The sequence below is a fragment of the Vulpes lagopus genome, chromosome 3 (assembly GCF_018345385.1).
Source record: "Vulpes lagopus strain Blue_001 chromosome 3, ASM1834538v1, whole genome shotgun sequence".
NCBI classification, from domain to species: Eukaryota; Metazoa; Chordata; class Mammalia; order Carnivora; family Canidae; genus Vulpes; species Vulpes lagopus.
In genome coordinates, this window is record NC_054826.1 from 100,876,000 (window position 1) to 100,896,815 (window position 20,816).

The window sequence follows — 20,816 nt, forward strand, 5'->3', positions numbered from 1 at the left end:
TTTTCCAGTATTTTTTCAGACTAAGGAATTTCTCAACCCCTTAAAATTCTAGATTTACTACCCAACACAGATCAATCCATCTTGAGGCTTTCCGCCAATGACTCTCGGGGCTGCTATTTCAACGGCCTGTAGATGTGAAAGCTGGGTAGACACATGTCAGAAAAACCCAACTTTCTTTGATCTCTGCGCCCAGGTTCCTCAGAAGAAGCCCCATGGAGAGTCTGAGGTTATGCTAAGTATGTGACTTGCAGTGGTAATCAGCAGAGTGACATTCCTTTTTAGGAGCAGGCACCATCTTAGCCAATCCAAACCTGGCTTTGCAGAAAAATACATAAATTGAATGACTGATAATACACTTTAAAATGAAGGTACACCCAATTTATTTTTTTTAAGACTTTATGTATTTATTCATGAGAGACACAGAGAGAGGCAGAGATATGGGCAGAGGGAGGAGCAGGCTCCATGCAGGGAGCCCGATGGGGGACTTGATCCCAGGACCCCGGGGTCACGCCCTGAGCCAGAGGCAGATGCTCAACCCCTGAGCCCCTCAGGTGTCCCGAGGTACATCCACTTTAGAAGATATTTTCAAGTAACAGAATTTGGGATCACAGAAAAATCGATGCCCATCACACAGAAAAGCATTCATTTCCCCCAGTGATTATAACCCTTATCCAGAGGCCAGAGGGCTCGGCCCACTGTTCCCGTCTCAGGGCACTCCTACGACCCTACGGAAGCACCACGTTAGGGCCCCGACAGACAGGCTAATTCCAAGTCTTTGAAATAGTCAGGAAAAAGTGAGCACTGACCCAATCACAGATCCTGACAGAGGGGTCTGCTCCGGACCTGTCACTGCTATTCACCAACAGGTCGGTCACTCCTGCTTCCAAGCATCTCTGAGTCTAGATCCCCTCCAACGGGCTTCCCCTCCCGGCTCCTGCAGCCTGTGGTTTTAAAACTGTCACCGCTTCAAAGTTCAACCCGCCACTTTTTATACTTCTCCCTTAAAGACAATTGTTGGTTTTAAAATGCTTATGTTTTGGGATCCCTGGGTGGCTCGGCGGTGAAGCGTCTGCCTTCAGCCCAGGCCGTGATCCTGGAGACCCGGGATCGAGTCCCGCGTCGGGCTCCCTGCATGGAGCCTGCGTCTCCCTCTGCCTCTCTCTGTCTCTCATGAATAAATAAATAAAATCTTTTAAAAAATTGTAATGGTGAAAAGTAGAGGTTCTGTTTACAATTGCTTTTTCAAACAAGGATTATGTTTTTTTACATTAACACACATGGGATTTTTTTGTTTGTTTGTTTTTGTTTATGATAGTCACACAGAGAGAGAGAGAGAGGCAGAGACACAGGCAGAGGGAGAAGCAGGCTCCATGCACCGGGAGCCCGACGTGGGATTCGATCCCGGGTCTCCAGGATCGCGCCCCGGGCCAAAGGCAGGCACCAAACCGCTGCGCCACCCAGGGATCCCCAACACACATGGGATTATCTTCTTTGTCAACAATCAAATATAATTTGCACATTCTCTAACCACTTTGAGGACAACTTCCCCGTAATATCACCATTTTCCCCCCTAAAGGCATCGATGTGATGAAATCGTGGAACTGATTAAGTAATGACAAGCTCTTAAAGAGTCAGTCAATGATTTCTGCTTTCTGGGGTTTGTCAAGACCTCAAATTCCAGCCAAAACCTGTATCGATATAAATGGAAAAGCTTAAAAAGAATATACATTTAACACCCAAGGACTAAAGTCACTTAAGATACATAGTCCTTAGATTCTTTTATCTGCTCAAAGGCCCTTCAAAGGCAGCTGGAAACTCTGGCCATGCTTACGTATACCCGGAAATCTCAATATTAATTTCATAGCCCAAATGTAAAATCTCTTCTCATTATCTAAAATCAGGAATTCATCTCACAGACTGCCTAAGAAAGTTCGAAGAAAAAACAGAATCGGTCCTGACGTTCCCTTACACTTGAGATAATACTGTTATGGCTCAATCTCTGATAAACAGGAAGTCGACCACATGTAATAGGATCTTGTTCACCACATTCCTGATCCCTTTCCTCCTGTCCTACTTACTGCTGCCAGAAAGGCATCCAGACTAATGGTAAAACATAAACAGAACTTTCATGCATTCTTAACATAAGAATCAGAGGAAAACAGACCTACGGGGCCTAATAAATGTTATTATAATTAAAAATACCTCTCTGTGAGCAAAGACACACCATCCCTATTTAATATTTAATTTAATGGGTGCCTCCCTCAGTGTCCATAAACAAAGGCACAGAGAATAAATTTTAAGGAAAAAAGTATTCCCACAAACCTGACACATGGCCAGCCTTCTCAGAGTAAAGGTAACAGCTCCCACCCACAGCTACTGCCCCCAGAAAGCACTTTTTTGACCTGGTTTTCTTGATGGCTCTACGGTGTCAGTTATTTTATACATTAACTGAAGGAGCTGTTGGTTAATTTTTTAATGTGCCCCTATGAGGTATGGGCCCTCCCAGTACAAGAAATTTAACAATGTTTTAAGATAAGAATCTTTAGTACAGTCTTTTTTTCTAGATGAAGATAAAATATATTTTCGAGGCAGGGTACATACTTGAGAGAAAATAGAAGACACATTCAAATTCATTTACTTATAGAAATGTTTTAGTTGGGACCCCTGGGTGCCTCAGGGGTTGAGCGCCACCTTCGGCCCAGGGCGTGATCCTGGAGACCCGGGATCGAGTCCTGCGTCAGGCTCCCGGTGCATGGAGCCTGCTTCTCCCTCTGCCTGTGTCTCTGCCTCTCTCTCTCTCTCTCTCTCTCTCTCTCTCTCCCTCTCCCTGTGTCTCTCATGAATAAATAAATAAAATCTTAAAAAAAAAAAAAAAAAAGAGCTGTCTCTTAAAAAAAAAAAAAGAAAAAAAGAAATGTTTTAGTTAAAGCCTCACCAGTGAAGGCATTTTTAATGTCTCGGATTAATATTCGCTGGGAAGTAGGGGCGCTTGGGTGGCTCGGTGGGTCGGGCATCTGCCTTCGGCTGGGGTCATGATCCTGGGGTCTGGGGCCCGGCCCCTCGTTGGGCTCCCTGGTCAGCGGGGGGCCTGCTTCTCCCTCTGCCCCCCCCCCCTTGCGTGTGTGTGGGCTCACTCTCTCAAATAAACAAACACAATATTTAAAAACAAATATCTGCTGGGACGTGATTCATTGTTAAAACATGTGATCGCTTCTGACCACCCAGTAAGATGGGGGGGGGCCCCACATACCCAACAGTTCTCGGACACCAGCGGAGTCCTACAACACAGTTCAGTTCTGACCCCGTCTACCTGGAGATGTTACGGGCCCAGTCCCACAGACTGTACCCACTCCAGGTGCCAATCTCAAGCCCGGGGCGTTACCTGCATTTCTCACCAACTGGCTTTAAAATTAGAGGTTCCCAAAAGCCCCCACTTGGGTTTAATTTGCTAGGGCAGTTCAAAGAATTCAGAAAAACCCATTAACTCACTAGATTACTGATTTGTTACAAAGGATATGAACCAACAGCCGGGTCAGAGATCCCTGGGACAAGATCCCTAATGAAATTCCTTCTTTCTGGGGTGTCTGGGTGATCAGTTGGTTAAGTGTCTGCCTTCGGCTCAGGGTCGTGGGCTGGAGCCGGGCTCCCTGCTCAGCGGGGAGTCTGCTTCCCCCTCTCCCTCTCCACCCCCCCCTCCACTTGCCCGTGTGCGTGTGCTCGCTCTCTCTCTCTCTCTTTCAAATAAATAAATAAGGAAAATCTAAAACAAAGAAATTCCTTCTTTCCTCACAGAGTTTGGGGCCGGGAGGGTAGCAGAAGAAAGCATTCTGGTTTCCCAAACGGGTAGCTCTCCGCACTCCCTTCCTTTGGGATTTTTATGGAGGTTTCGTTAATATTCACAACTGATTAGATCCTTGGCTACTGGTGACTGAGTCGACCTCCAGCCCCTCTCCCCTCCCTGAAAACCAGGAGTGGAACTGAAAGTGCCACCCCTCTATTCACGGTTGGTTCCCCTGGCAACCAGCCCCCACCCCTTAGGTGCTTTCCAGAAGTCACCTCATTAACACAAGCCCAGTTGCGGCGGAAAGGGGCTTGTTATGAACAAGAACACCCATTTCACTTTTATGGCTTCTGACGCTCTTTCAGGAACTGAGGACAAGAGACCAAATATTATAACAAAAGATGCTCCCATTATTCTCATCACTCCGGAAATTCTAAGGGTTTTGGGAACCATGAGCCAGGAACTGTGGGTAAAACCCAAAATATATGAGAAATACGTGTTGGTGATCTGGACGACCAAATACATATTTCCCGTAAATCACTATCACAACACCGCCTGTTCCCCTTACTAGAGCACATGCGTACACACACGTACAGTTTGGTAAGCTTAAGTGTCTATTTCCCAACCACGGTCTCTCCCAACTCCTTAAAAGGACGTTTGTTTTCCAGTCCTGCATCCTCAGTACTTCGTGTTTAACATACGGTTGAGACATAGTAAGGTTTGAATGAGTGAATGAGCGTGTTACACAACCAACAGAGGCGACAACAGATACGAGAATGTGGACATGTGAAATGCAAAGTACCTCTGACTGCTCCCAGCTGCGCTCTAACCCGGACTGAGCCACCCGGGTGCCCCCAGGGTCTCCACTCCGTGAGGCTCACTCCAGAGATCTATTTGCTCAGCTCCACACACACGCGCGTGCACACACACCTGCTCACACGTGTACCAAGGCAAGCTTCCCTCACCGTGTTCCACAGCCTCCTGCGCATCACACTGGCATGATCATTCATTTGCCCGTCATTGCACTTGAGTATAAACCCCTAAAGGGCAGTTGTACCTTCCCGTCTCCGTATGTCTGGCCATCAGCACAGGGCCCGGCAGTGGTAGGCACCGCAAACGGTTTGGAACAATGGGGTGCACTAAATGAATGGACGGGGCGGGGCGGGGGGGGGCTTTTCATTCTGGAAATTATCTCAGCATATCTGTTTGTTCCCAATAAGATGTCAATCAAGCACATATACTAGCAAAAGTACTAAGCAAAATTAATTTCCTGATTATATATGGGGATTATTGCTGATACAGGAAAATCAGAATTAGATAAAGTGCCTTGATCCAAGGACAGGCCCCGGGCAGGGAGGCCTCCAACACACGTCTTCTCTTTCCATCTCACCCCTAATCCTGGGTTAGTAAAAAAAAAAAAAAAAAAAAAAAGTTTGTCTCAACCTAACTTTTGCGTCTGAGAAACAGTATAGGGGACGTTAGGTTGAGACAAACGTTTTTTTCTCCCGCTCAAGAGATGTCTGCATGTCCCACGCCCTCAGAACCCTGAGCCACAACCGAGTAAGATACAAAAAACAAAAACAAAACAAAACCCAACCCCTGTTTTATGGGAAAATGGGTGCTCATGGGTTGGCATTCCCATTTTGACAGGGACCCTAACCAAGATGACGCCTTTTCCCAAAGTCTAGTGGGAAAAGACATTTTGAAACACGGGACCTTTCAGAATTCTTCAAATCGCTCTGCTGGGCGGAGCTCCGTCTTCACAGGACGAAGGCGATGAAGCCCGGTGGTTAGGGGACGCTCGGAAGCCAGGCGGCCCGGGTTTGAACCCCAGCCCTTCCACTCTCTTAAGCCTCTGACCTTGAGCAACCTCGCGGGGGCCCGAGGTTTCTATCCACAGGAAGAAATAGTAAGACCTACCTCAGGGAACCGCGGAGAACGTGAACCTGAAGAGGAAAACGGCCGAGGCCGGAACGAGCGAGGAGAGAGAACACTTACTGATTTGGTTGTTCAGCTTGAACGCGATGTCCAGCTGCAGAATAAACAGCATGAACTGGAACCACGGACTCATCTCCATGGAGGGCAGGGGAATGTGGACAGAAAATACAATGTCGTTGGCTTCGATTTCTCTTGGAATCGCTTCCTCGATGTCCCGGATCTTGTCGCACTGGTTGGGTCCCCAAGGCATTAACCATTTTGCCTTGTGATGGTTTTTACGGACGTCCACACATTTCACGGACATGTAGGACACTGCCGTCGTGGGTCCTGGAGCTGAAAAGAAAATGTTTTTCTGTTTTAGAAAAATCTTCCACTGAAATGTTCATTTTTTTGGCTGACATTTGCCTCCAATTTTCACACTGCCTTCTATAATTGGGATCGTAGTCCCCAGGGAGCCCCCAAACCCAGGTGAGGATCCTTCAGGATCTCCACAGGTGTCACCAAGTTTCTCCAAGAGTCTTCGCACTAGGTTTTCAATCACTGTCATTTTGATGGAAAGAATATATTCGTAACCACTCTGGTTCAGTTACTTCCTTTTTTTTTTTTTTTTTAAAGATTTTATTTACTTATTCATGAGAGACAGAGAGACAGAGAGAGGCAGGGACGCAGGCAGAGGGAGAAGCAGGCTCCGTGCGGGGAGCCCGACGCGGGACTGGATCCCGGGACTCCGGGATCACCTGAGCCAGACGCAGACGCTCAACCACCAAAACACCCACCCGTGCATCCCTGGTTCAGTTACTTTCTTCCTCCAAACAAATGTGACAAAAATCGACCGACCGTGCTGCAGCTCCCAGCCACTCGGGCTGGAGGCCCCGGGACTTCAGCGAGCACAGGGCCTGAAGCCCGCGTGAACCGCCACTGAGTCTCGGGCAAGCGGGTCTGATCTGGTGGCTTTAGGACCCTCATCTGAGAAACAAGACGGGCCGTTCCTAAAACCGGCCAAGGCAGCTGGTTTCCGAGACGCTCCTGAGCTCTACGCTGCATCCGACGGACAGAAAGAGCCACGCCGACCCCGGGCCCCGTGTGGCACGCAGCTGTCGGGAGGACTGAAGCACAGGCCGTACATCGGGAGTATCTAACCCACGCACTTGATCTGTGCGTCGCAAAAGAGGTCGGCACATCTAACTACGGAACATTCAAGAACACACCGTTTTGTGATTATCAAATGGTCACACGATTATAAAAGAAAATCTGCGAAATACAGAAATTTTAAAGTTCAGGACATCATTTACCCAAAATCCCACTAGAGGGAAGTAACCGCTGTTGGAAAAATATCAAAATACTATCTTTTCTAGGAGGGTGTAATTAGATAAAATTTATAAATGAGTTACAGTCTGTAACTTCATAATACATACTAACATTAATGTACATTTCTAGAAAACAGGAGCACACCTGATAGAGTTTTTTTTAAAAAACGCATGTTTTTACTTATTTTTCTTTTTAAGATTTTATTTATTTATTCATGAGACACAGAGAGAGAGAGAGGCAGACACACAGGCAGAGGGAGAAGCAGGCTCCATGTGGGGAGCCCTACACGGGACTCGACCCCAGGACTCCAGGATCACACCCTGGACCAAAGGCAGGTGCCAAACTGCTGAGCCCCCCAGGGATCCCCAAAGTTCCAGATTTTATACAGAATCTCTCTCTACCTGGGGTACCTGGGTGGCTCAGCCAGATAAGCATCTGACTTTGGCTCAGGTCCTGATCCCAGGGTCTTGGGGTCGGCCCCGTAGGGAGCCTGCTTCTCCCTCTGCCCCTGCCCCACTCTCACATGCCTGCTTTCTCGCTCTCTCTCAAATATATGAAATCTTAAAAAAAAAAAGGAATATTTCTTTAGCTTTAGGTTTTTCCCGTGCTTTTGTGCTTGGACCTTCTTTATCTCCAAATCCAATAAACAGCCACCGTTATTAATTTCTATTTTTTTACAACTTAATTTTTAAAAATATTTACATAGTTGGTCCATCTGAAATTTGTTTTGATATAAAAGACGAATTGAGGTCCCAAGTTTTATTTTTGCTAAACATTTACATTATTCTTTACTGAACGGACTCTCCTTTCTTGTTGACTTATGACCTCACCTTTATCTCATGTAGGCCTATAGATGTTTTTGGACAGTCTGCTCGATTTCATGTATTGAACTGTCATGTCACTTCATGGTTCAATACAACATTGTGCTGAATCCTATAAATTAGCTTGTATCAGTATCTGATAGAGTAAATCCCCCCCAATCCATTTCAAATTTACCCTTTTTATCCTTTTGCTGGGATTTGACTGAAATTACATTAAACCTACAAATGAATATGGACATCCTTTCCCAACATTTAGTTTTCCTGTCAAAGAACAGCGATTCCTTCCCCATGAGCTGGAGTCCGTTTTGATATCTCTTTGAAAATTTTTACAATTTTCTTCCTGTAGGTCCTGCGAGTACAATATACTTTTAAAACAGATTAATAGGGCAGCCCCAGTGGCTCAGTGGTTTAGCGCTGCCTCTGGCCTAGGACGTGATCCTGAAGACCTGGGATCGAGTCCCACGTCGGGTTCCCTGCAGGGAGCCTGCTCCTCCCTCTGCCTGTGTCTCTGCCTCTCCCTGTCTGTGTCTCTCATTAATAAATAAATTTGTAAAAATCTTAAAAAAAATAAAATAGATTTATAAAATGTATCTCTGAAAATGAACAGGGAAAGGACAACATTATAGATCATGGTAGCTTAAGCACGTTTACTTCTGTGCATCTGATCCCTGGCACACTGCGCTTTCACACCTTTTATGAACAGAAATCATTGCCTATGTGACAGACATCAGGTAACAACCAGAGAAATAATAAAGCAGGAGGAAGGTCACTTAGGAGACAGCGGTCTGGGTGCCTGGAGGGCTCAGTCAGGGGACTGCACAGCTCCTGATCTCAGGGTTGTGAGTTCAAGCCCCCTTGGTGGGTACTGAGTTCACTTAAAAAAAAGAAAATCTTAAAAAAAAAAAGGAGGCAAAAGTGTGCATTATTAATATTTGCCCTGCTTCTAATGCTCAGATACATATTTTTTCTATCCCTAAATATCTGTCCTAGCAGTAAATTTTTGGCAAAATGTTATGTTTGCAGAAAGGTGTGGCAAAGTCTACTAAAATGTATCAGGAAACACAGCACCACTAAGCTCTAGCTGAAGGTCCTTCGGGCACCACAGAACCACTAGTAATCCAGGCAAGGGAAGTTTTTCTTTAAAACTCAAAACTGTATCACAAAGACATTTTATACCTAATCCACCTAAAATCAGACATCTGGCTTATTAGAAATATGAATCCATCAAACTTTGGTTATCCCGACCTAGCCAAACCGCCCCCTGACGTTGGAAAAACCAAATGGTCCATTTCACTGAACCCTTTTTAATGTAGCTAGAGAAATAAACAGGGAGACAAAACTCATGAATTTTATTTTTGACTATAACATACTCAGCCTGACTATTTGCTGCAGAAAATAGTTACTACATTTTAAACCTTCGATTCTTCTAAAACGAACCTTTTTTTCATTTCTTTCCTTCCCCTCCCCACTTTTGAAAAACAAGTCTCTCTCTCCTTAGACCAAAATGAAAAATAACTGAGTTCCTCAGCTAAGCTCCAAAACCACATTCCAAACTTAATAACAGAGAAGCTGAACACTTTACGGGCACAAAGGCTGCATTTTTAATGGACACAGTGAACGCCTGCCTTTGTAGCAGCCTGAATTATTTTCATTCTTTCGTTAGTCTAGTGTATCTTGCATAAAGAAAAAAAAATCCCAGGAATACTAATATTTTCATAAATCTCATGGCAGCGAACTTGGAGAAGCCTCAAGTGCATCTCAAGCCGTATTATGGGAGTCACAAACATTTTTCTTCACTTGAATAAATTAGCCCTCTAGTCTCAAAAACCTTTAGCATAGGTTCAAAACCTAAAGATAATTCAACATTCTTGATTTTCCAGCAGTGCTTGTAATTTTTGAGAAAGTAATATTCTGATATTCAACAGCTGATGCTCTCCCAATAACATATTTATAACTTTTTTTTTAAGTTTTTATTTATGTATTCATGAGAGACACGCAGACAGGGGCAGAGACCCAGGCAGAGGGAGAAGCAGGCTCCATGCAGGGAGCCCGACGCGGGACTCGATCCCGGGACCCCGGGTCACGCCCCGGGCTGAAGGCAGACGCTCCACCACGGAGCCCCCAGGCGCCCCTATATTTACAACTTAAGACAACTTCCTATACCAGCTACAGGTGAACTCCTGGATGTTTCTTTATGTAGAAAAAGTCCATCAAAGTCAACTGAAAGCAAAGCTTCTAGCTAGGAGGCCGTGTTTACACTAGCTATAGCCAAAATTGTGACTACACGGATCACAGAACAGTGTCTAAAATTAAAAAAAAAAAAAGCTTGATTTCTATCTTTAAATCAACAATAACAAAGAAAAAGTATGAGGGGTTTTACTGTAAGAGGAAAGAATAAAATGGAAAATGTTGACATTATCCGCGACCTTTGAAGACACCACAAGCAACTAACGAGCAGGTATAGGTCACGAAGGCCCTACTTAGTCACTAGCGTGGCTCCGGGAATTAGTAGAGTTTGTGTATTTAGGAAGGGCCTGGATGGATTCAGGTCAACACACTGAGTCATGTTTGCTCAGGTGAAAGCTCAAGGTCACCACTCCTCAGAGCTCCCGGACGGGACGGTAACGCGACACCATCCGCTGCACCCGCTGCCGCACACGCGTCCTGCATGTCCCCTCTGCCCACCCAAAGCCTTTAACTGGGGGGTAAGACGGGCCAGAGGTGCCCCCAGCATCAGGACGGAGTCGTCAGGGCAATGTGGCCGGAGAGGAGCGCGCGCAGGACGGGGCCGGCTGGCTCGCGGTGGCTCCCAGTGGCTCCCAGTGGCTCGCGGTGGCTCACGGTGGCTCCCGCCAAGCGCAGGAGTCATAAAGCCTTGAGCCCTTCCTGGAGCGCAGTTCTCTCCCCGGGTGCCACATGGGCCGCTGCCTTCCTCGCGCACTTGCACGCCCGTGTCCTCGGCCCGCGCCCGTCCCCCGCGGCACAGCGATCGGGAGACGCGATTCCCACGACACTGGATGCGAAAGGAGACGAAAGCAGCGGGACCTCCAGCTCAGGGCCCTGAGACGCTGCAGACACCCCGGGGCCCCCGCGGCACAGTGGCTCGCCTCCGCATCTCGTCCTGACGCCACCCGAGAAAGGGCACCAGGGAGACGCCTGGGAGCTAAGAGAAACGAATTCACTAGAATGAGGCAGAAACTCCAGTCGTGCCAACAGAACCTCGAGTGGAAACGTAAGGACCAGTGACTAACCCTGCCCTCCTTCTGGAGCGCTCCTGGCCCCGGGCCGCTTCCCGCTGGAGCATCTCCAGCGGCCGCCCGCTCGCAAATTGCCAGCCAGGCCCCTGCGGCCCCGGCCGGCCGAGCTGAGTCAACGGCAAATCCTTGGCCCCCACCCCTGCCCGAACCGGTCATTAAAGAGCCGGACGGACAGACGAGACTTAGTCGCCTCCTAGAAAAGTTAAAATAAAATTAAAACAACACGCTGACATGACACATGGTCTCCGCTCAGGTCAGCCCAGGCCAGGCCTCCCTTCGCCCCGGGGCGAGGCAGGCGGCGCCCGCACGGCCTCCCGCACGCCGGCCCAGGAGTACCGCCGCCGCGGGCACCGCGCCACCTGCAGGGACGATGACTGCCCCGGCCCCGAGCTGCTCACAGCCGCGTGGGACGTCCCTCCAGATTGCAACCCACCCAGGCGGAGGCAGCTGGGACAGGGCGGGGAAGAGCGTGTGCCAGGCCACGGACACCTGGGGCGCAGGGCGTTCTGGAAACACCGGCACCTGAGTATCAGAATTTATGAAGAGACCATTCGGTAGCTGGAAATGCGGCGCCGGCGGTCAGGCAGGCGCCTCGGCTTCCCCCGCCCCGCGGCCTCCGCTCCATGCTGCAAAGCAACGGAGAGAAGACGACGGACGAGATCTGCACATGGCCCCGAACCTGTACTTCGGGGAGCTTTCCTTCCCAGACGCCCGCCTCTGTCCTGCAGGCAGCCCCAAGGCCAGCCGTGAGGGCTCCTGGGAGGAGGAGCAAGGGGGCCTGGGGAGGGAACGGGTGGGGACGGGGGCAGGGACGGGGGTCGGCGAGGCTCTGCCTCCTACTCTGGCCACCGGGCCTCCAAGGAGCCTCCGGAGTCTGGGTCACCTAAACCAGAGAAAGCGCGTCTTCCTGCGACAAAGACGTGATCCATGTCGGCCTTGCGAGGGGAAGGGACGTGCAGAACGGACCATCAGGGGGTAGAGGCGCGTTTACAAACATTAGCGATCAGAAACCCTCACTTGAAAAAGTAATGATTTTAAGTAAAAATGGTCAAACGCTTCGGAAACACTTGAGAAGACACTTGCGCTTTCGCCGCAGCAATCAGCTAACAGAGATGAAAACAAAATACACCTCCCGCCCCCTCCCCCCCCCCCCCCACCCCCGCTTAACAACACACGGGCGACTGCTACCACAGAACTTCTTCCAGGGATCAGCAAGGTCACTCTAACCGCGGAGCTCTCACCGCGGAGCTCTCACCGCGGCGCTCTAACCGTCTCACCGCGGAGCTCTCACCGCGGCGCTCTAACCGTCTCACCGCGGAGCTCTCACCGTGGAGCTCTAACCGTCTCACCGCGGAGCTCTCACCGCGGCGCTCTCACCGCGGCGCTCTAACCGCGGAGCTCTCACCGTGGAGCTCTAACCGTCTCACCGCGGAGCTCTCACCGCGGCGCTCTCACCGCGGCGCTCTAACCGTGGAGCTCTCACCGCGGCGCTCTAACCGTGGAGCTCTCACCGCGGCGCTCTAACCGCGGAGCTCTCACCGCGGCGCTCTCACTGCGGCGCTCTAACCGTGGAGCTCTCACCGTGGCGCTCTAACCGCGGCGCTCTAACCGTGGAGCTCTCACCGCGGCGCTCTAACCGCGGAGCTCTCACCGCGGCGCTCTAACCGTGGAGCTCTCACCGCGGAGCTCTCACCGTGGCGCTCTCACCGCGGAGCTCTCACCGTGGAGCTCTCACCGTGGCGCTCTCACCGCGGCGCTCTAACCGTGGAGCTCTCACCGCGGCGCTCTAACCGTGGAGCTCTCACCGCGGCGCTCTCACCGCGGCGCTCTAACCGTGGAGCTCTAACCGTGGAGCTCTCACTGCGGCGCTCTAACCGTGGAGCTCTCACCGTGGCGCTCTCACCGCGGCGCTCTAACCGTGGAGCTCTCACCGTGGCGCTCTAACCGCGGCGCTCTAACCGTGGAGCTCTCACCGCGGCGCTCTAACCGTGGAGCTCTAACCGTGGAGCTCTCACTGCGGCGCTCTAACCGTGGAGCTCTCACCGTGGCGCTCTCACCGCGGCGCTCTAACCGTGGAGCTCTCACCGTGGCGCTCTCACCGCGGCGCTCTAACCGTGGAGCTCTCACCGTGGCGCTCTCACCGCGGCGCTCTAACCGTGGAGCTCTCACTGCGGCGCTCTAACCGCGTAGCTCTCACCGCGGCGCTCTAACCGTGGAGCTCTCACCGCGGCGCTCTCACCGTGGAGCTCTCACCGCGGAGCTCTCACCGTGGAGCTCTCACCGCGGCGCTCTAACCGAGGAGCTCTCCCCGCGGCGCTCTCACCGCGGCGCTCTAGGCTCACTTAAGGTTCTGCTGCCGCGGTCCCTGCACCTGTAGACACGCTGATGCTTCGTTTATTTATCTATCTCTTCTAATGTCATTTGTTTACTTTCTAGCTCATTCCTAAAAGATCTGGGGTTACTAGAAAGTAGACTTTAGACTTTATTAAAAAAAAAAAAGAATTGAGGCTGATCTGAAAGGATAGGACTCCTGCTGGGGGCGGGCGTGGGGGGTAGGGCGCGGAGAATGGCTTGGCCCAGGTCCACAGCTACAGAAGCGGAGGACAAAAGCTGGAAGCCGGAGCCCCCACCACGCTCACACGGACTACAAAGCTGAAGGTCGCTAAAAGCTACTTTTCATTCTGTATCGTGGACACAACTTCCACGGCCTCACAATGAGCGGGATTTCAGATTCGTTAGAGATTATACACTAACGTGGGTCCCAGGCCTTTCCTTCCCAACATCTATGTTTGTCCTAATGAGAACCTGTACGAAACGTACTGGGCTCCCGGGCCCTTGCACGACTGCAGGGTTTGTTTGGGACTTTCTGATGTGCCTCAGGGAGGGGAAAGGACCACAGGTGGCAGAAACCACGTGGACCCCATGAATTTCTGTTATTTATACAACTACGCTTTTTACTCAAAGGCCCCCAAAAGCACTTATTTCACATAAAGGAAACTTCGGCAGGGTTTAGAAATTGGCTTTTAATGTATTAAACGGAGTTCCCTCAAAGACGCTGCCTCCCTTTCTCAAGCTCAAAAGCCTCCTGCTTTATGTCTGGTTAAAAGGCAACGTGTGGGATTCACGGAACGAATGAAGGAGCCAGGTCATGTTATCCGATTGCGTTGCGAGGCTTTAGACGACCAGCGATTCCTTGAGCCGAGTCTGCGTATGGTCCCCCCCAGGTCAGTCCTTTCTAAGAAGCTTCCTTGGTGTCTGCTCCAGCAGGTTGCACATTGTAGGATGTCCCGGTGGAAGGACCGCTTCAGATTGTTCAGCTAAAGTGTAAATACTTGGGTTAAACAGCCTTAGTGCCTTGGAATTAATTAACCGACTCGGTCTGCTAATTCCTTTACTGACAGTGCGCCGAAGCCGTACAGGGCAGGCGCTCGCTGCACCTCGGCCACTGGCCTGGAAGAGGGAACCCCCATCTGTCAACCATACCATTTGACCCCACTAGGTTACTAGTTGAGATAGTACTTTACGATTCAATCTCAAGTGCCGGGGAACGGAAAGTGGGTCCGCAGGGCCAAGGCCTGGAGAAATGATTTTCCGAATGGTCCCCGCTGCGCCCTAGCGCGTGTAACGGGGTCTGCCGAGTGAAAGGAACTCGTTCTCACCAGCGATCTTCAGTGAGTCTTAATTATGCTAACATCTGTTCTAGGAGAGCTAAATTCTCCAACACGGAACATTCCTCTACGCTCAACTTCTAGCACCAAAACACACACACACACACACACACACGGCAGAGTCGAACGCAAAGTAACTCGTGCCGTACACACAAGTCAAGCCCTTAAAAGTAGTTCCCCACGTGACAAATTCAAGGATAAATGACACATTCTGACAGCGATGTCTCAGAAACCGTAGCAAACACTGGTGTAATTCATTCTGATAAAAAAGAAATATTGAAAAATATTATTAATTTTAAATAATAAACATTATTATTAATATTAATGCTTACACGTTAGGCTGATGAGAACTTTAAATGCGTGGCCTGCAACCCCAATTGTTCTGGAGGCAAAGATGTGACAGCTTTGAAGAATAGAAGAATTACTCCATATTTGTCAGGATCTATGCGGCAAGCAAGCAGCGCCACTTGGCTTCCATTACTTGGCCTGGCTTGGATCCCGTGGAAATGAGGAGCGTTGGAACCAAGAGGGGAAAAAAAATGAAGAGTGCTGTGGGACACAGAGCCAAACTCTTACATCGTCTCTGAGATGCTGTGGTAAACATGAAATTACTTTAGGCTCAAGATTGGTGTTAGTTTTTTGGGTTTTTTTTTTTTAATCTTCTTGAAAAAAATAATAAAATGCACATAAAGGGCCCCGTACAAAAGGGCACATAAAATCTGCCAGCCATTGGATAGGCTATTTGGGGGAAAAAAACCTCAAATCCTGAATGCAGATTAAAAAACCGACCCTCAGGGCGCCTGGGTGGCTCAGTCGGTGGAGCGCCTGCCTTTGGCTCAGGTCACGATCCCGGGGTCCTGAGATCGAGTCCTGCGTTGGGGTCCCTGCTGAGTGGAGAGTCTGCTTCTCCCTCTCCCTCCGTGTGTGCACACACTCTCTCTCTCTAATAGATAAATAAGATCTTAAAAAAAAAATGACCTTCACCTTTAACATCTAGCAGCAAACAGAGACTAAATCAGGAAGCTCAAGGTAAATACATTAAATTACTAATTCTAACCTCTGTGTCTGAAAAATGCCTGCAATTCCTGTTTCTCCATCACTCCAGAAATACCCAAAACAGTAAAAATCAAACGCACATGAAGTAAACACCAAAGACCTCCACAGAAAAACCAAACGGCTCATCTGCCGACGCTCCTGCTCACTGCTCGCAAGCCAGTCATCTGGGCCGAAGTTCTGAGTCTGGGCCAGGCTTCAAAACCAGCCACCTTGCAGCCAGAAGGCCGGGAGCGCAGCCAAGACCACCGACGCACCTCCCCGTCTGCTCCGCGGCCGTGATCTCAGGCCGCCAGCGTGGGAAAGGCCTCGGAGCCGGCGGCCGAGCTGGGGGTGGGGAGGCGACGGGGGGCGGCCGGCCCTCCCTGGCGAGCAAGCCCGCCGGCACCTCAGCCTTAGGACCGCGGGTTCCGACGGCCCCGACGGCCCGGTCAGGAGGCAGGCTCTGCTCGGAGGCCGCCGCGGCCCGTCCGGCCCCGCTTGCTGCCTGCACCCGCTCACTTAGGAGCCACGAGAGTCCACTGGCGGCGGCACTGCCAGGGTTGGCACGAGCACAGATGCCGCCCGTGGACCGCAGGTACCTCCTGGAGAGCGCTCCCCGGGGCCACGGTCACGGGCGGCCACCCCGACCTCCCATCCCCGCCGCCTCCCTGCGCACCGCCCTGACCCGGGATCGGGCCCTGCTGCCGCTCGGCCCACAGGACGCACGGACCGCCGGCCAGCCGCCGGGGCCTCGCTCGGGGACACGGTTCCGCACGGGGACGCCGGGGTCACGCGCTGCCAAACAGCGGCGATCTCCCTGGAGGCCGGGGGCTGCCGTCCCGGACCCACCGGACCCAGACCCGAGGACACAGTGGCCGGCCGCCAGCTCCAGGAGCCTAACCCAGGCCTCGCTGCTCATGGGGCACACTTGGGGGAGGCGACGGCCACCCGCGGAAACCTTAGCCAGCCGAGCCGCGAGCCCCTGACCAAGCAAGGTTTCCTCGGGGCCACCACAACCAGGACGCCCACGACACTTGGGGGTGCCAGGGAACGGAGGCCGAAAGACCCACTACAAAGCACCATCAACTTACCCATTTATTTTCCCCACATTCTGACCCATCTCAGAACATCAAACAACAGACAAAGCAATCAAAGGACCGACACACGGGCCGGAAGGGCCACAGCTTCAGCGCCGGATCATTCAAGCTGAAGCCAAGGTCAAGCAAGACTCATTTAGGGCTTGATCTGGAATTTCAGAAATGCCAGGAATCACCATGTGTCCTTCCCTGAATATTCAAAGAAAAGGTGAGACCTCAGGACTTCTGAATTCCCTAGAACTGGAGGCAAAGAGGCAAATTTTAAGGGTGAACTGCAATTTTAACAGCCACACTCTTAGGAACTGTTTTTACAAAAACACTGAAATGACAAAATAAAGCAAAATCACTATGTATTGGTAAATATTCTAATATTTTCATCAGTTCTAGGTTCTAGCTCCAAGGCCACCTCCCTCCACCTGTTCAGTGCTTCCACCGTGCCAGCACGTGAGGCCTTCACCAATTTCCCCTCAGCAACGAATGATCCCTACTTCCTCTGATGCCAAGAGCACCTGGCCCGGGTCTGCCTTGCAGATTCCACTTTATTTGCAGATACAGCTTCTGAACGCTACAAAACTATAGGCTCCGGAGAGCAGGGACCACATCTTATCCTTCCTCATGGCACCAAGCATAAGGATTTGAACACGCCCGTCCTCCAAACCTGAACACAGGTCCCTCCGCCCTAATGAGCACATTAGCATTACATTATGCTGATTTACAGGTGTCGGGGCTGGCTCAGTCAGTAAAAGGGCGGGACTCTTGATCTCGGGGGTTGTGAGCTCGAGCCCCACATTGGGTTGTAGAGATTACTTAAAAATAAAATAAAAAATAATAATAATAGATGGGCAGCCCCGGTGGCTCAGCGGTTTAGCGCCGCCTGTAGCCTGGGGTGTGATCCTGGAGACCCAGGATCGGGTCCCACATGGGGCTCCCAGCATGGAGCCTGCTTCTCCCTCTGCCTGTGTCTGTGCCCCTCTTTCTCTCTCTCTCTCTCTCTGAATAAATAAATAAATCTTAAAAAATAAAAATCTTTAAAAAGTAATAATAATAAATAAATAAATAATAAATTATGCTGATTTACCTAAGAAGCTTTTATCAAACACCTAAAAGGCATTTTTGAAAGATGCCATAGTGGGGCACCTGGGTGGCTCAGTGGGTTAAGCGTCCGCCTTCAGCTCAGGTCGTGATCTTGGGGTCCTGGGGTGCAGCCCCGTGTCAGGATCCCTGCCCATCAGGAAGTCTGCTTCTCCCTCTCTCCGCTCATGCTCTCTCTCTGTCTCAAATAAATAAAGGAAATTTTAAAAATAAATCTAAAAAAAATAAAAATGCCATAGTGGATTAGATCCATAGCCTGCCTACGTGGAAGTACGACCGAGACAGGCATTCAGAGTTGGGGAGACGCCGTGGCTGTCTTCCATGATGCCAGCCTCTCGGTGCTACACCTGTTCCCCAGCTGAGGTTCACGGCGGCCACTTAGGATGGTTCCTCCATAACTGTCCCGACCTACACATAAACTGAATACTAAATTTTGAACATCAAAATGGGGTGCCTGGCTGGCTCAGTCAGAAGAAGCCTGTGACTCCTGATCTTGGGGTCCTGATCCAAGATGGGTATAAACATTGCTAAAAGAAAAAAAAAAAAAACTTTCAACAACCACAAAACGACCTCTTCCTAAACTGAAATGCTATCATCCCAGTCCACAGGAAATAAAGTAAATTTACACATCAAAAGACTGTGTAGGAGACTGACAACAGGCAAGCAAAAACATGGGAATTTCTGAAAAAAGTCCTCCCTAAAGGGATTGCAGCCAACATTAAAATTGTGGAAACATGTTTAGGTAACTACTGTTGAGCATATTTTCTGGAAATTGAGGTTCTCAAAAGGAAGACTTATAGTTATTTACCATATTGGAGCACTGCTCTAAGGAGATCAAAGCCCACATGCTGGAGAGAAAACAGGAGACAACGTGAGATAAAATATTCGCACCTTTGCCTTAAGTGCGTATAATTCACAGCTGCCTCTAAAGTTTTTACGGCAAAGTCTATATTGCTCAGAACACGCAGAGGGAGAATTCAGGCCATTTCATTAATATCCTCTAAACACGTCCTACCAGAGAGAAAAACAAACACCCCCCACCCTGCCCAAAGGCATCAATTCCTACTTTTGAGGTCAAATCTACAAACAGGCTCAGACAGAAATATGGGCCAAGGACCCCATTTTCCTCGCAGCTCTAAATGCGTTCGTTCTTCTCTCTGGTTGAATGCTTCACGTCTGAAAGTTCCCGAAGAACCAGCGCGGAAAAGCAGCGGAGGACGAGGTGTGAAGAAACCGTGGTGGGCGGCCCGGGGGGCTCAGCGGTCTAGCCTGCAGCCCAGGGCGTGACCCTGGAGACCCCATGGAGTCCCACATCGGGCCCCTGCGTGGAGCCTGCTTCTCCCTCTGCCTGGGTCTCTGCCTCTCTCTCTCTCTGTGTGTGTGTGTTTCTCAAAAATAAATAAAATCTTAAAAAAAAAAAAAAAAAAAGAAAGAAAGAAAGAAACCATGGAGCACGGGACAGGGACCAGAAGCCTCGAGGGGACACACGGAACTTCTGGCTGGTGACAGGTAGATGCGACGTGCAGGGAGGGAAGCCCTACTCAGGAGGAAGAGTCTGCAAACCCTACTGACTCCTGGGGATGTGAGTGAGAAAGGGAGGGGTGTCCCCGAGGGTCCTCTGGGGAGCAGAGGGGACAGCGTCACTGCTAGGGAGAGGAATGAGAGGAGAATCGGGCCCTTGCAGAGGCCGCAGAGCCTGTTAACAGGGAGAGCTAGACTTGGAGGGGGGCGGAGGGGAATGGGTTACAGATCCAAGGTCAAACACTTGGCTGAGGGGGCCCCTGGGGGGCTCCGCGGTGGAGCATCTGCCCTCAGCTCAGGGCGTGACCCTGGGTCCCGGGATTGAGTCCCGTATGGAGCCTGCTTCTCCCTCTGCCTGGGTCTCTGCCTCTCTCTCTCTCTCTGTGTCTCTCATGAATAAATGAATAATATCTTTAAAAAAAAAAAAAGATCTGTTAGAAGAATTAGATTTATTCCAGATGGTCCCAATGCTGCAAGTTCCAAGGAAGGAAATCTGAGGCCCGTACAATCTGAGGACCCAAAGTCAACCCGAGCTGGAGACCCTGCGCTGCCCACGCCGTGAGTGAGGCGCACCTGCTGTACCCCTCGGGAGGGCAGAGCGAGCAGAGGACATCTGAGCACTGGACGGGGAGGACAAGAGCCTCTAGGGCTTCCTTCATCACTGTGACCACCCCTCGTGCATGCAGAGCCCCACCTCCGCGCCACCAATCCGTCTGCTACTCCTGAACTCCTGCGCCCTGGGAAGATCTGGGCAGAAGGGATCGCCCCACAACGTCAGATCGCCGGGGTCTAGTGCCGGACACACGACGAGGCAGGCAACCAACTGACACGGGGCCCCAGGTCTCTCAGCTGGGAAAGGCAGTATTTTACCTGTCGGTCACTCCTGACTTGGAAGTCCCGTGCCTCTGAGGGGAATGTATATGCTCTAGGTTACGGTAAAAGTCATTCTTTTAAGGTTAAAAAATATCCTTTTAAGTCAGGGTCAATTTATACACCCAGAGTAGAGGCCACCAAGCCTCGTCCGTGGAGGCCCCTTCCTTCTCCCCTCGTTTTCCTTCTATGTTCACATTTGTTAGAGGAAAAGGTCTGAACCCTCCTACTCTGCTCCGGTGCTCTTAGGGGTCCCGGGGGGCTCTGGGTGTTTTCTATCTCTCAACAGCTGGTGAGACCAACTAACTCTTCTGGAAGCAAGGGCAAACCAGAGCAAACGTAGACCTTCATACGCTGATGTATTCGGCATGACGAAATGCATCCCCATAAAATAAACCACGGGAAGGTGGGTCTAATCCAATCATAAT

General features: G+C 50.4%; 1 protein-coding gene across 1 annotated transcript in view; it reads right to left on the reverse strand.

Moving 5' to 3' along the window:
* Positions 1-20,816, reverse strand: part of WLS (Wnt ligand secretion mediator) — a 91,722-nt gene that overhangs the window by 45,004 nt on the left and 25,902 nt on the right. The window contains exon 2 of the mRNA XM_041747126.1: positions 5,780-6,052. Coding sequence (XP_041603060.1) covers positions 5,780-6,052 — 273 coding nt within the window. The remainder of the gene's footprint in view (positions 1-5,779; positions 6,053-20,816) is intronic.